The sequence below is a fragment of the Aphelocoma coerulescens genome, chromosome 2 (assembly GCF_041296385.1).
Source record: "Aphelocoma coerulescens isolate FSJ_1873_10779 chromosome 2, UR_Acoe_1.0, whole genome shotgun sequence".
In the NCBI taxonomy this organism is placed as follows: Eukaryota; Metazoa; Chordata; class Aves; order Passeriformes; family Corvidae; genus Aphelocoma; species Aphelocoma coerulescens.
The window spans coordinates 93,044,966-93,060,552 of NC_091015.1; the positions used below are offsets into that span (position 1 = coordinate 93,044,966).

Below are 15,587 nucleotides of genomic sequence, written 5' to 3' on the forward strand. Positions count from 1 at the left end.
GCTCTTTGTATTTTTTATTACTGACATGATAGCTTTTATTTTGCATTATTTTAATTCAGGTTTTTTCTTATTCTGTCAATGGAGCTTTGCTTAGTTCCAACTGCGAGGGGGGAAGTTGGTGCTCTGAAATGAGGCATACAGACATCTCATTTTGTGGTACACCTTTTTTCTTGTATCATTTACTCATGCACTTCAATATTGCTGTTACTGGTTTTACTGTTGCTGTTGTTACTAGTTCTAGCAGTTTATGTTTTAGGGAATGCATAATATTCTTGCCAAGGGCATTTTTTTTTTTAATGTGCAGAAGAATTTATTTTGAACAATTGAGTTTTCTTGCCTGAGGACATCAACCATCCCTACAAAGTTATTGAGATGTCATTTAATTGTCCCAGAAAAATGAGCAAAAAAATATGAGATCCAACTCACATACATTCAAAGTTTTAATTCTGTTGTGCTACCCTAATAACTTCGTAAAATCAGAAGTTTTTTCCAGTTGTGCACAGAATACAACTTCTCAAAACCTGCCTATTGTGTTATCTTATTTTCACCCCAATCACTTTGAGATTGTTTGCATGGAATAAAGGGACAGAACATTTTTGCAAATAAAAAAAATTGAAAAAAAATATTTTTCGGTACTATCATTTTTACAAAAAAGCTTACTTTGATCGTATTTCGCTCTCTAGCCGAGGAAGATTTCAGTCTAAATGGTGGAGGTTTCAGAAAGTTGTGAAGTACTAAGAGTAAGAAGCAGATTATTTTACTAAAGGTGTACTGATTAGTCATAAAAATACGATGTGTGTTAATGGATAGTCTTCATTTTCACTCTGATCTAATCTGTTGTGTAAGCATAGCAACAGACATATTTTTGGAAGAGTGAATAAAACCAAAAGAAGGTACAAGTTATGCATCAGGATCAATAATTTAAGAGCTAAAGTGTCTGTGAGAACATTTTTTTTCCCCTCAAACTGATTTCTGACAAATGGAGAGCATTGTGAATGAAGATATTCACACTGGATTTTAGGTGACTTGAAGACAGCAGCATGCAAACTATTGCCAAAAAAGTGCAGAATGGAAGCAAAAATGGGCAAACATACGTGTAATCATTTAATTAAAAAATTATATATATATTTTATATATACATGTATGTAATGTATTTCTGTCATCTACACAACCATGTAATAATTTCAATGTGGAATGATATGACATTAAAATTTTTAGGGTGTTTTGTTTCTTCTGATTCTCAGTGGAGTGGCTGGTCCTTGCTTGCATGCAACTTACATTGAAATTTATTTGCCGCATCTCACTGTAGTATAGCTTTTGTGGGATTAATGGGAATGGTTTTCTAACAGAACTGCAACTTTTGAAATCATTTTGGCTTAAAGGAAAAGCGTCTCTAGCTATGAAGATTGTATAGAGTAGGGAAAAGTGTGGGGATGACAGAGTGACAGTGTGGGTCCCCGTTCCCTATACCCCTGTGCGGCTGGTGAGGAGGAGGTAGAGTCCAGAGTGAAGGGATGAATTTGTTCCTGTGAAAAGCTGGTCGTGGTTGTGGTGGGAAAGTGTTTTAGATATGTCTGTTTCTGACTATCAGACTCTATTCTTAATTGTCAATAAAATGAATTCATGAGAAAGAAGCTGGGTGGGCATCTGGCAGCCAGCCAAGCTGCCTACATTCTAGCATGCTTTCTAAATGTACACACATTCCAGTTTCTGTCCTGCCTTCCCTCTGCTTTTTCCAGAAACTGACAGCTTAAGATTGAAAATATCCAAATTCAAAGTGCCACATTTAATACAGAATCCTGATAGTCTGGATGAATGTAGCCAAAAATTGTGCTGTTTCTAGGAACATGGGTAGGAAAGAATGCATTGGTTTTGTCCAGTCTTATGTTGCTGATGTGAAACTTCTGTTGCACATGAGGAAAGGGTTATGTAGGTTCTCATTTGCAGTTAACATCCAGGCCAAAAGGATGTCTCTACTCCCGCTTTCCTTTGCCATGCAGAACAACCAAGGTTTTTGTTGTTTTGGTTTTGGGCTGTTTTTTTTGCTTTGTTTTGGGGTATTTTGGGGGGAAGGCAGGGGGGATGTAATTTGTTTCTAAAATTATTTTAATTATTTTTATTTTTATTTTGGTTATTGTTTTTTGGTTGGTCAGTTTGTTTTCTGTGGGGTTTTTTTTAGAAGAAATAAAGATTGTCCTTTATTTTTTCCCCTCAAGAATACTGAGATATCTTCATTTTTGTATACATTGCACTTACAACAGAAAATTAATTTTGATTATTTGGATTTTTTTGACTTTGAGGTTTTGTAGATGTGCTTTCAGAACAGCCTGATCTGAGTTTCAAACCCATTTCACAATTCACAGTAAAAGCTAAAATGAGTGGACTTTGGTCTAGTTCTCAAGTTTTTCAGTGTTTCAGACATATTCTAAGGGGGTTTCCTATTCTAAACTACTGTTTAGAAGCCGCCCCTTTTCTGTAGTGGATATTGAAAATGTTTACAATTTCTCACTTTTCTTCTGTTCTTCTTAAACAAAACTCGCTCTGATTTTGGAGTGCTTTGCTCTAGTAAAAGCGTTGGGACTTGGAGCACTGACTTCAAAAGATTTTCAGCAGAAAAAGCACAGGAGAATTTTTAAGAAATAATTCCTAGTAATAGATTTTGTAACTTTCTGTTTATAATTATAAACTAGCTTCCAAAATAAACCACTGTTAAAGAGCTAAGAGCTATAACATACCCATCAGGGGACAAATTGTTAATAAGGTGTAATTTGAAAGGGGAAAGCTGATGATATCTTGCAAAAGGAAATAAGAGCCCCAAGGCTGCATAGAAGTGCCTTATTACCAGTTGCACTGGGCATTCTGTTGAATGAGTTTTGTTTATCATGTTTTTATAGTTACTTTCACTGAGCTTTCAGTGACATCGGAAGAAAAATACCAAAGTACAATATTGTTCTTCTAATGTAGCAGTCAAAGAGTTTCTAAATCAAGAAATATGGAAAAGAGGCTACAGGAGTAGAAGAACATTGCACAGCTGTTTCAGAAATAAATTTTTCAGTTGGCCTCCCTGCATGAGATATTCACTAAAATTTCTGTGTGTCACTGAAATTTAGGAGATACTTATCTCAACACTTGAAGGCCTCTGAATCTAAAGGCTGAGTAGAGTTTACTGCAAGTCTGCAAGCAGGGAGGGAAATAGGAGGGGGAAAGTTGCAGATGAATTATTAGGATATGGTGATTGTTTCAGTGGCTGCTTTCCTAAGATTCCTTGTCACTGTGGAATGAGGTAAACACCTTTTATATGTAACAGGGGTATGTTTTCCCTTTAAGCAGCTGTTCCATTGTCTCTGCAAAAGTGGCCAATTTGAATCTGAATGTTTGTCTTTAGGGAATTGGATAGAAATCACCCACTCATTTAATGTTGCTACTACAAGGTTGCTAGATGTCACTGACCTCCACTAATTAATAACTTGAATGATGTTCAACATATAACCTAGAGGTGCAAAGTTCCATGTGGCACTGACATTGCCCCAGACCATTCACTTGTGTCAAAACAAGAGAGAAAGGAACTTTTGTTCAGGCTTTTTCATAGCCTCAATGTTATCTCAAGTCTTCATGATGAAGTTGTGATTTGGAGTTGGGTTACGGGCCCCCTGGCTCCCTCTGCTCCTTCCATTGTGTTTGGAGTACATGATGTTCCCTTAAAGACATTTTCATATTCTGAACAGATACACTCCTTAGTCCTGAGGCTCCTATTTGTCTTTCTCACCCTTGATTTCTGTATAATGTAGCAGTGTAGCTACACTCCAATGATTTTCCTATTAGCTATATGTTCAAGATTTCTGATTTTAATAAACATCTTTTGGATTTTGTGTCTAATGAGAATTTTTCTGAGCCTGCTGGGGTTTTTTTGTCCAACTCTACATCTCATGATATTATCTATATGTTGATGAAACTAATTTACATGTCTCTCTACTTTTTATTCTTCTCCACATTCTTGATATTTTGTTTCTCATATTATTTTAGCATTTGTCAAATTAAATCCAATTGTTTCAAAGTAAACAATTGAAATTTCCTTATTCCATATTTCCCTTTGTCAGCTATCAATTATGCTGTCATGAACTGTGTTGCCAACTCTTTGGAAATTTTTGTTGGTTTTTTTTCTTACCGTGTTCGGTTTTGCCCCGTCCACTTTCTAGATGTCTTAATATTTATGTGTTATCCTTGAATGCAAAGAAGAAAACTCAAATCTTGATTTTCACAATCACCTTTCTAGGCAATTAATTTAACCAGAAGGATGTAGAATATGTGTCCCTATGCTGTTAAAACATGTATTTTTTCACTAGGTTTTCACTGGACAAGCTGCATGAATTGGTGGTTCTTACATTTCTTCTGTCATTAGCATTCTACTTCCTCTGTGCTTTCATCAATCTAAAATCTTCTTATCTTGATTTTTTTTGCATATTTAATGGAAAAAATATATATTTTAAAGTTCCTTCAACAGCTTTTGTCTCTTTGCCATCTTGTGAGATACCATTTTTAGGTTAACTTTAAAAAAATATTTTTATTATTGTAAATAACAGTTATTTTTAACCTACTAAAATCAATCTTATTTGCAAAAAAAAACCAGGAAACACTTCAAAACTCAGTGTGGTAGCACAGATGTTAAATCTTGAAGGATTCATATGTAATTTATTCAAAACATTAAATTTACTATATGTAGTACAATTTTAGAATGTGCATTAAAGATGTGTTGTGAAATCTCATTCCTACCTGCTGAATGGCTGCCAAGTTTGGTAGTGCAAGAACATTTTGTTGTTTTACCCCTTCAGCACAATCCTGCATTCAATTTTAAATGTCCATAAAAACTGTAAAAGCCTCAAAATGCCAGATTGGAGCAATAAAAACTTTGAAAGTCACAGTGCAACAGTTTTGGGTTTTTTAATAACTCTCTGGGAGCAGGATTGAAAATCCTAGTTCCAAACATACTCAAGTTTTGAGTTGCTAGCTTCTAGGTTTGGAACTTTATTTTCCTCTATACAACTGTGTCTGTTACGTGTAAAGCAAGTAGATATTTTGTGACATTTAGAAATTCCTTGCAGAAGACAAAGAGTGGAATGCACAGGTGGATGGGTAGCTGGCATTTGTGAAAGTTCAGTCTTGGGCAGAGTCCTGTGTCATTCAAGTCAATGGAGTGGCCCAACACTGAGGGTTTGCGAAAGTCTTAGTAACTCTGAATTCTTCTCTGATAATTCTGATAGAATTCTTCTCTAATAAGGTTGATTTTTTCTTTTATCATATTAGCTCTGGCAGTTTTCAACAACTACTTGCACAGTCAGTAAAATCAGATGATTAAAACTTTGGTTGCTTCATGAATTGGCAGGGTAGGTACTTCTCACTTTTTTATATACTTCAGGCTAGTATATTTGGAATAAAATTAAGTTGACATCAGTTCCTTGAAGCCATATAAAGGTTCAGATATTACTTGGTTTAAGTACAGAGTTATATATCTATCAGGGGATCTCAGTTCTAACTGAATTCCAAAACCTGGAAAATTCAAGCATGATTTTATGTTTATTTCCATACATTTCTCTGTGCTTTCATAAGAAACTGTAATTTTTTAACTGTGGATGAACAGTAAAAGCTGATTCTGAACAAATGAAAACACACATGATGTTATTCCCAGGAAAATTGGCTGTTACATGTGGCAAAAAAACTTGGAGGCAAAATAATGCAGTGACCGTGGCCAATTAGTAAAGTTGTCCATATGGTGCTGGACTTCTTGTATGAGATGCTGGCCTATCACTTCATGTGAAAGCCTAACCAGGATGCCTTAAATCCTTAGAAACCAGCTTTTCCTTTTTTTTTTTTTTTTTGTGAGCCAAAAAGGAAAGCTATATTAAAAGGAAGCCCCTTTTTAATATTTTGCTCTAGTTTTTCACTCAGAGAGTGCTAGTCCCCAAAGATATTTGTCAGGAGCCTATTGGCAAGATAGCCAGCTCCAGCAGCAATGGCTGCAAGGATGAGGGGTCATGACTCTGTGGAAAACAAGGAAAATGGTTCCTGTGAAGTAGAGAGAGGTATAAATCTTCCTTAAGTGGCTTTACATATTTGCTGGAAGCAAGGATGTCATTATACCAAAGCAGGCCTTAAAATTTCTGGTAACCATCAAAACCACCACTAACTCTGAGGCTGCTAATTTGCTACTAATGTCTTGCTGGTGTGCTGCTCCATGGCTACATTCTTTCTTTGGGTTTACGATCCTGACACTTTCTTTATGGCCTCTTTAAATTCAGCTTTTGGAATCGAACATACAGAGCTAATTAGGCAGGCTGTAAGACACCCTCACCAAACAAGCCAAAACATTTTGAAGCCATTCCATTGCTGGACTTGATGTGAACAGTAAGGCAATATTATTCACGTTTGTTGACATATATTATTATGGTTATTGCCATTATACCCCAACTCCCCAGAGTATTGTTTAAATACATGATACAAGAGATGAAAGCAAGCAGATAGTGAAAAAAAGAAAAAAAAAAAAGAAAAAAAAAGAAATATCATGTAGTTGTTAGTTTTTGGCATTGTGTAATTAAACCATCTTCTTTAATGTTGTTTTTGCCAGTATCTAATTAGCAGAGCCATCTGCCTAAGAAGTGCTGGACCATCTGTCTGGAATACTGTTCTGTTCATTTCTTGGTTCTTGTCTAATTAACTTCTTTCTCTATGAAATGTAATAGTACATTCCGTTTCTACACTTCAAAGTTCATATATAAATATATATATGAATGCATACCTGTCTACCTGTCTATGTTTTGAGTATCTGTGTAGCTATGGGAGCATAGTTCTCCCAGGAGGTCTGATTGTACTCAGTTATGTGTGCAGCTTTCACTGTAGGTGAAAGCCACACTTTTTTTGGTGCCCTGTCAGTAAAACTAATACATCTCTCACTTAAATCATTCTAATTGGCCAGTTCTTTCTTGACTGTGTTCAAACTTCGAATTTCCTGTCTACATTTACTAATTAAAGTTAGAATTATAGGAAGGGTCTTTATTAAAGTTAAGTACTTAGGGCTCTATTTTTTTTTCTATTGTATTTTTTAATTTTCTGGAAAATTATATAATAATTTAGGTCGGAAGGGACCTCCAGATGTCTTGCCTGGGGACTTCCTTCGTTGCTGCATGTTGGGCATGTAATAGAATCCCTTGAGAGTTACTTCTGTGAACATTATTTACTGTTTCTACACATTCCATATTTCTCTTTTAGTGTTCTTCAAAGCTATTTGGATAAATCAGTTTAAATTAGATTGTCTTCTTTCATTTTTTTGTTGGAGTTAATTTCTTTGCAGTTATTTAGTTTAACTTTCTAAAGATACAATAGTTTAACTTCTAAGCAAGACTCTTATTGTTCGTCCAGAGAAGTTACTAAAATGTATTTGTTGTTCCAAAGAATATTATTAATTTCAATAATGTAATTTTATCTTATATATAGGTGTTGGATGTACATTTTCTTCATTTTGAAGATAATAGTTTCATTATATATTCTCGAATTGGAATTTGTTTTCTTTGCTGGCTGGAATTTCTCTCCTCCTACTACCCCTTTAAAATGCCAGGAGAGATTTCATCTGAAGTTTTGAAGTTCTTTCCATACATCACTGTTTAAAACACTGATACAGTTATTTACAATTGAAATTTTACAAAAAGCTGCCTGCCATCCCTTTGAAACTTGAGTTCAAGCTTTGACTTAAGTGTGCACCAAAGCCTTGGTTTTGTTCAATCTGATTTTATGTCAAATATGTATGGAGCTTTGTGGTTCATGCATTTTTTTAACCAAAGAAAACAATACCTGTTCAAAAGTGATCTGTGACATCCTCATCAGAGTACACTGGGTTAAGTTCAAGTTGTATCTTTCAACTGCAGTTGAAAGTTGCTCACGTTGACTTTCACAGTGTTAAAAATCACACATTACATAATTAAGGTTTATTTATGTATAAGAGAATGTATTTATGAAGAAGATTGGGAAATTAGGTGCTCACTAAGTCAAGGCATTAAATTTACAGAAGTGCTTGAAAGACCATATCGATCACAGGATTTATAAAAGCCATGTCATTGTAAATATTGTCAGCTTGCTATCAGAAACAGATTGATGTGTCACCTTAAACCCTACTCCTTAACCTCTGCAGCTGTGTTCTTTGGAGAGATGTGTAGCAATAGCTGTGTATGACCTGTCCTTACTTTCTCTGACACTGACTTTCAAATCTGTGTTTACTCTTTCCCCAGAGTGAACAAACTTCTGTGTCTATAATTTGGTTCAATGAACTTTGTTGCCAGCTTAAGTAGCATTACAATATTAATTAAAACCAGTACACTGAATGCTGCAAGCTGTGTTTTGCATGTGAAAATTGAAAGTTCTTGTTAAGAAAAGTAGAAAAGAAAATATCCTAACAGGATAAACCTTAGCTGTATAGACCTTCATAGTGAATCAAATATCCAACATGGTTTGCATGTCATATCTGCACTCCTCCTTTGAACTTCATGGAAATGTCATCAATCAGTATTAAGCAGGAAAATATGCCAATTTAAGGGAAGCAGTGGATAACAGTAACATCTTTAAACATGGTTTTGCACTTGCTTTTTAGAATAATGCAATCCATATGTTTCCATCTGGTCTTTCAGAATGAAAATTTTCAAGTTGTAATCTTCTACTGGCAAAACCCACATTGTTATTACTGTGTTGGGACATTTTGTTTTGTCTTTGTGTGCTGAAGATTCAGGACATGTTTTTCTCCCTTTTTTCCCACATTGAAATGACATTTAGCTTGATGAGTTTTCTACCTGTCTTCCTCCTGTGTACAAGCAGTAGACTGTGTTGAATATCTAAATTTCCACTTTGCGGGAAACTCCCCTGAATTTCCTGAAGATTAGAAGGTAAAAAGAAAGCAGCAAGCTCTGTATAGAAATGTTTGCCTGCATTACTGAACTATGTGGGAGCCTTAGGGACCAAAGCACAACAGATTGAACTACCCAGCTCTCTTCAGATGCCTTTGTACTATATTTCATTTGCAGCTTCCTCTATTATTATCTCCTCTAGCAGTGGAAACAAGGGCTATAGGACTATAAGTACACTTGATTTCAAAGATGGGACTTAGCTTTGTCACCAGTGTGTCTGCATTTATTTCTTGTCCACATAGTATTACTCCTTTTTGACAGATGTTGTCATGCATAGGGTTTTCCCAGAGAGTTTGCCATTTGGTTAACTTGCAAACAAATATATTTATATCTAGTTGTAGCAGTTTCTTCTATTTGGATTCTCATATGTCCTGTTAACTATGATGTCCAGAACTATTACATAATGTTTTAATATTTCACATCCTTCCCTTTCAAATTACTTTTACTGTGGACTTAAAGCCAATTGAAAGCTGGGTATTTTTTCACTGAAAATTGATTAATTGATAAATATTTTGTATTTAATGCAGTCTTTTTCCTGCTGTTCATGTTTGACCTATTATTCTCAGTTCAGGTTTGGCAAGAACTTTCCTTCAAACCTTCCTTTTAAGCACCCACATTTTGCTCTCTTTCTACTCTGACCTCCCCCTGGTGACTAACTCTTGACTTTCTCCAGGCATTTGAAATTTTTTGTGTTGTTCAGAGATAATATATTCAGCACTTGTATCTAGTGCCACATAACATGGAGCTTCAGTGTGTCCTAATGACTTGATTAGGAATTTAGTTGGTCGTCCCATGATCTCTGTTACAGACATGAATTGGTTTTTTGCGTTACCGAATCAAAAGAGTTAGGTCATTGCTGCTTTTTTCTCTAAGTCAGTATGAGGTTTCTTTCATGCTGCTAGATATAGTTTGTTATAAATTCTAGGGTCATTCACAAGTGGATTGTTTCAGAAGTTTTCAATGTATTCCCCAATACACCATAGTCATTTAGCATTGCAAAAGCAAATGCTGTAAGTAGGCAGGTTTAGGATGCAGGAAGAGAAGTGATTACATTAGTTTTCATAAATAGTTTTTTTTTGAAGTGAAGTGAAAAATTCTCATTCTTGGGCTTGTTGAAACACAAATACTCTGAAGGCATTTTCCCCCTTAATTTAAATAGGCTTTCACCCTATTATTAATTGGAGAATCTGCTTGCTATTAATACAGTCTCCATTAAAACACAGGTACAAAACATTTCCTTTATTAAATCTGGATAAATGGTCTCTCATTATTTCCTTGCAAATAAAAATGAAAAGTCTGTGGTTTCAATAATTAGGCAACAGTGGTTGCTTCAGAAATCTCAATTCTTCATGATAAATTGTGAAGTGCTTTGTGGCATTTTTATCTAAAGAACATATGGATGTGCACTGTTGAGGTGGAAGAATGCAGGCTGATTTAAAATGCACTTTGACTACACAGCATATATAGGCATTCAAATATGTACATGTATTGGCACATTGACACCAAGCATGCAGCCTGCTCCACTGAGCAGTAAAGTTTGTAAGTCATAGCTGCTGAATGTTAAATATGGAAATAACTGGAATTAACTCATGCAGTGAAACTGTAGTAATGCAGACCAGGCATTACAGTCCTGGCATAAATCTGTTGAAGCAGTGAGACAGCTCAAAAAATGAGGATAAATTGCTTCTGCTTTGCAGTGCACTGTTTCACTGTTGTCTTGTATGTCTCTGCCCATTACTTCTTTCTCTGAATGGATGCTTATGATTAGTACTGCAGTCATTCCTTTAGAGACCAAAATCTCCATTTGATGCTTGAGATTAATACTTCAAAAAGTGCAATAGGGCACACTTTCCCACAGCACAAGGTTTATCAGATGCTGTGGTGATGCAGCCCAACTCTTCTGGAGAAAGAGGTTCAGCCTTTCTGTGTGTTTCTCTAGCTGCTTACCTTAATACAACTCACCAAAAAAATGGCTAAATAGTATCAAATGTAACTGTGGTTATTTCTGCTGTAGTGATTGATGCACTGAGTCATGATGTTGTCCAGCTTCCTTTTGGATTAAAATAATGAAAAACCTTCAACAGCAAAACTACATTTTGAAGGAGAAAACTCCTAAGAGGCATTTATGGATAGGATCATCCACAGCTAATCATCAGTATCTCTGAAACATATAACACAAACATGGACCTAAATAGGTCTGGGGCTTATATTTCTGTGTTCCCTGCATTTCTAACAAATTCCTTTTGGTTGCAGGCAGTGGAGTGGCAATGTGATGAAGCTACTAAAAGAGCCTGTTACAGTAAAGGCAAATCAAAGGTAAGCATGAGACAGCTGTTCTGCTTTAATAAAAATTTTATGTTAATAGCAGGTGTAATTCAGTTTATAAATCTCTACCTTATGCATTTTTACTGTCTCTCTTTCTGAAGAGAGATGCAGGAAATGAGTCTGGCACTGATGTGTAAGCAAAGAAATAAAGAAGAGCATAGGGAGCATGGGGTGAGAGATACAGTCACGTGATTCTTGTCTGAAATGACCATGAACTTTAGCTTCTACCAATTTACTGTTTTGACACCAAGGTTAAACATGGCATGTCAAATGTAGTGAACTGTGTTCTCACTTCATTCTCTGTGCTGTAAATCCTGAATAACTGTGTAATTACTTTTTAAAATTCTCAATTTATATCCCTGTGTTTAAGATGCAATTTTATTAACTTTTTTATTTCCTAGCTACTGGTGCTATGAAGAAAATAATATTGTATTCAATAACTTCTTAGAAATTGAACTTGATACATTTTTTTGTATTTAAAACCAATTCTTTATCTGGCCAGCTGCAATTTCTATTTTTCAGTACAGGTAAACGTAATGCTAAGATGGAACCTGCGGCTGTCCCAATGTGAAGCTAGTTATCAAATTAATTATAAAAGCAATTAGAATTGCATGCAATCTATGTTTTTAATTGTTGTACTGTTCAATGGTTAAAGTTAATTCAGTTAAAGCATAAAGGGAGAACACATCAAGAGTGATAAGTACAAAAGATCACACTTGCTTTTATTCTGTAGAATGTGTTGCATACATTACTGTTGTGCAAAACTCAAAAAACTCCAAGCTTCAAAAACATGTTCTGAAAGTTCTGTCATCTAATAGAGGAGGAATCTCTTCTGCGTAGTTATCTAATCACTGACTTTTTAACTTCTCCCATTAAACAGTTAATTTCCAGCTCCTTTTTAACTGAGTGCTGGAAAATAAAATTGCAGTGTATGACTGTACATTCTGGATTGAAGAGGAAGAATGGCCTCACTTCAGATGCGGGGCCATGTTATACTGTGAGGTATAGCAAAGAAAGAACTCTTGGAACCTCATATTTTAAGCAAATGTTTCATTTTCTAAGTTGTTTTTTCTCCCTAGAAAATTTATACTTCAATATGTAATATATCCCTCAAGCCTTTATCCTTAGCTATCAGACGACAATACTTGGAAGTAAGGGAATATTCTCAAGGGTCAATAGAATATGTCACAATGCATTGATCAAGGGGCATATACAGTAGAAACTATCCTGGTAGGAATGCTATGTGCAACTAAACATATATGGCTTTGTTTTACAGTGATTTTCTAAGTGTAAAGTTGTGAGAATAACATTCAACTTGTCTGAAAGGCATAGTGCAGTGACTGTGATCTAACATGATGGATGGAAGTAACTGTAAATTTGAGGCTATAGTAGTGTACTTTTGAATAATATGTTGACAATACTGTTACCACACATTTGATTCAACAGTGTAAAGCATCTGCTGCTATTAAATCATTTTGTTAGGAGAAATACACAACACTGATGACACATATTTAAGAATGGACTTTAGTGTAGTTTTCTATTCATGCAGAGTTTCATTTGTGCCCATCACACCCTTTTGAAGAAGGTGGTGATTGGAAGTTCAGCTGTCACTGTAAAATGGTATATATGCTATTCAAATAATGACCTCTGGGATTGTTTCTTAATATTGTTATTATTTGGCTAAAGATTTCATTTGTACCCACAGCCATGTTCCTCATTCACAATCTAGAAGAGGAGTATAGTCCTTATGCTTCATTACATTCAAAAGTAATCCTGGGAGTAAATACTTGTCTTCTTATTGTTACCATTTGGTTTTTTTTTTTTTTTTGGTGTGCAAACTTTGTGGCCTGAAAGCTTCATGTGGGAGTTGTTGGAGAATGCAGAGATACTGTCTGAGGAAACCTACCCAGCTCGAACAACAACTGTCTCTTTGAACTTTTCGTGCCTCTTTTGTTTTCACTGATGTGGTCAAGGTTAAAATCAAAGGATAAATTTATGACCAGGGAAAGGATAGCCAAACAATGTTTGTCTTTTATGGCCTTATTTCCAAGACTAAAGCAAGGTCACTATACTCTCTGTATAAGGAGATGAATGCAGAGGCTTCCCTTGGAAAAACTGGGAATCATCAGATCAGATGTTCACTCCAGTGCTACAGTGAATTGTCCCTCTTCAGGGGAAATCTCTTGGCAAACACAATTCCAGTTACTATTATCAGAAAAACTTGCCTGCTTGCCTGTTGTATAAATAGATCCAGCCCAAATTGCAGAGTTGATGGGGGTTGCATTTCTGTAACATTTTGCATGTGAATTCAGATTTCAGGGCAGGCTCATGTAACAGTAGGAAGAGACAGGAAGCACTGGGGTCAAAATATGTTAAGGCCAGCCCAGACTGTGGCAAAGGAGAGATGAGGATTGCCGGGATGGCTGTGGGTAGGTTATTCATTCAGATCCTGGTTTCTCTTGAAGCTCTGCTGGCTACAGAGCAGCACGAGGGCAATGAGTTCAGGTGGAAAAACCTGAACTCATTGCCTGAAAGTCACTTTACTGATAGAGTGAATGCCCTGAAACCAGAAGATGGCTTTGAACCCTGAAGCAACTCGAGTAGTTTTGAGATAATGGTCAGTGAAATGCTTTTGTTCTTTTTTTGTTCTTGAGAAAGAAGCTGCTTGGAATTTTTGCCTGTAGCTGTTACCAGTTGTTCTGAGGTTTATGCTTTAGAAGGCAACAAGGGAAAAGAGCTGAAGGGAGAAATATATAGGGACATCTGTCACATTTGACAGTGTGACGCGCACTTGACTTTTGAAGGCCGATGCTTGTTACTCAGACTTCAGACATTTATGCACCAGTTTAAGCTGTTGCCTAAAATATCTAGTGGCTCCAAAAGTGAGCCACACAAAATTATGTCCTTGTGGCCAGCATGCATTAGCATGTAGAAGTCTAAAACACCAGACATGATTAAGAGAATAAATTTGCCTATTCGTACTGACACTTGTGGTAGGGAATGTTAGAAAGAAAAAGTATAAATGCACTTGTTGAGAATGCAATAAGCCAAAGAGAGGTTAAAAATAATAATGCTAATTGAAATTAAGTCCCATTTTTTGCTTATTTACGATTGTAATGGCTGGGTGTGTTAGTATCTGAACCTTCAATAAAAGTATTTAGAAATTAAACACAGGTGTGTTTAAAATGTTAACCTATATAAGAAATATTGCTGCAGGAGGATAACTATACTGCAGCCAGATTGACCTTGGACTGTCAAGGTGGTCTTAAGCCTCAGTAACAACCTAGCCTGCTTGGCTGCTGAATTGTTTCTAATAGTTGTATTTTGTTTCTGGTATGCTGATACAAAAGTAGAAAGTACTTCCTAAATGTATTCTTTATCTCAGATATATTTTTATAGGCAAATAGGAAAGTATATGACATAGAGGTCAAGATGAACTGGAGAATAAGACTACATAAAAGATGGCTACCAAACTTAACACCACCCCCCGACCTAAAAAATGCTTTGGTTTTAAAGCCCTTTGCCACTTCTACAACACACATCTCATTTTTGCATGTGTCAGAAGTGAACCAGGACAGCCAAGCTTGACTTCAAAGCTAGAAAAATGTCTCTGAACAATTCAAGTGACTAAATAGTGAAGTCCTTTTTCAGTATGTTTTTTGGGTGGTGACTGTTTTATTCATGACTAATTTTTTAAAACTTTCTTTTGTATTAATGTGGATATTTTTTCAAATTAAGAAAACAGCCAATTAAGAAAAGCTACTCTTTCAATTTCCATTTTTTTGCACTGTGTGCCCAACAAAAATTTCATATGAGATATCTTATTTGCCCTGTTGCCCTATGGATTGTTGTCAAGTTGGCACAGGACTTGGGAACATTAAAGAATCTTGTGATTCCCAAGAATGTCAGAGATTAAGAAATTAGCATTATTTTTGAACAAAATGAGTGGGTGATCAGCGTGCAAGTAATCTGGAAATTATGCTATTTCAGGGAGCTCTGGAATATGAAGAGGAGAGGTTGGATGGGTTGTAATGTCAGAACCCACTTATTTTTCCTACACTTACATTCCATGCTTTGCTGCAAAGGGCAGAATAGAAACAGACCAAAGAATAAATTGCTGCCTTACGTTCTGTGAACCTCCTTGAGCACCCTTCCCCCCAAAAAAACAAAAAACAAACCTCAAAAAATTTGCCTTCTAGTTTTTGGGGATTTTTTTGGTGATGGAGTTAAAGCAGTCTGATACAAGGAAACTGCCAAAACTACCAACGCTGTCAAGAAGTGAAAGTATTACTTTTTAAATGCTTGTTGCACTGCCTAACT

General features: G+C 35.8%; 1 protein-coding gene across 15 annotated transcripts in view; it reads left to right on the top strand.

Moving 5' to 3' along the window:
* Window positions 1-15,587, top strand: part of SEMA5A (semaphorin 5A) — a 318,019-nt gene that overhangs the window by 161,798 nt on the left and 140,634 nt on the right. For all 15 annotated transcript variants that reach the window (XM_069004052.1, XM_069004056.1, XM_069004053.1 and 12 more), the window contains one exon: window positions 11,196-11,258. In XM_069004052.1, the coding sequence (XP_068860153.1) occupies window positions 11,196-11,258 (63 nt within the window). The remainder of the gene's footprint in view (window positions 1-11,195; window positions 11,259-15,587) is intronic.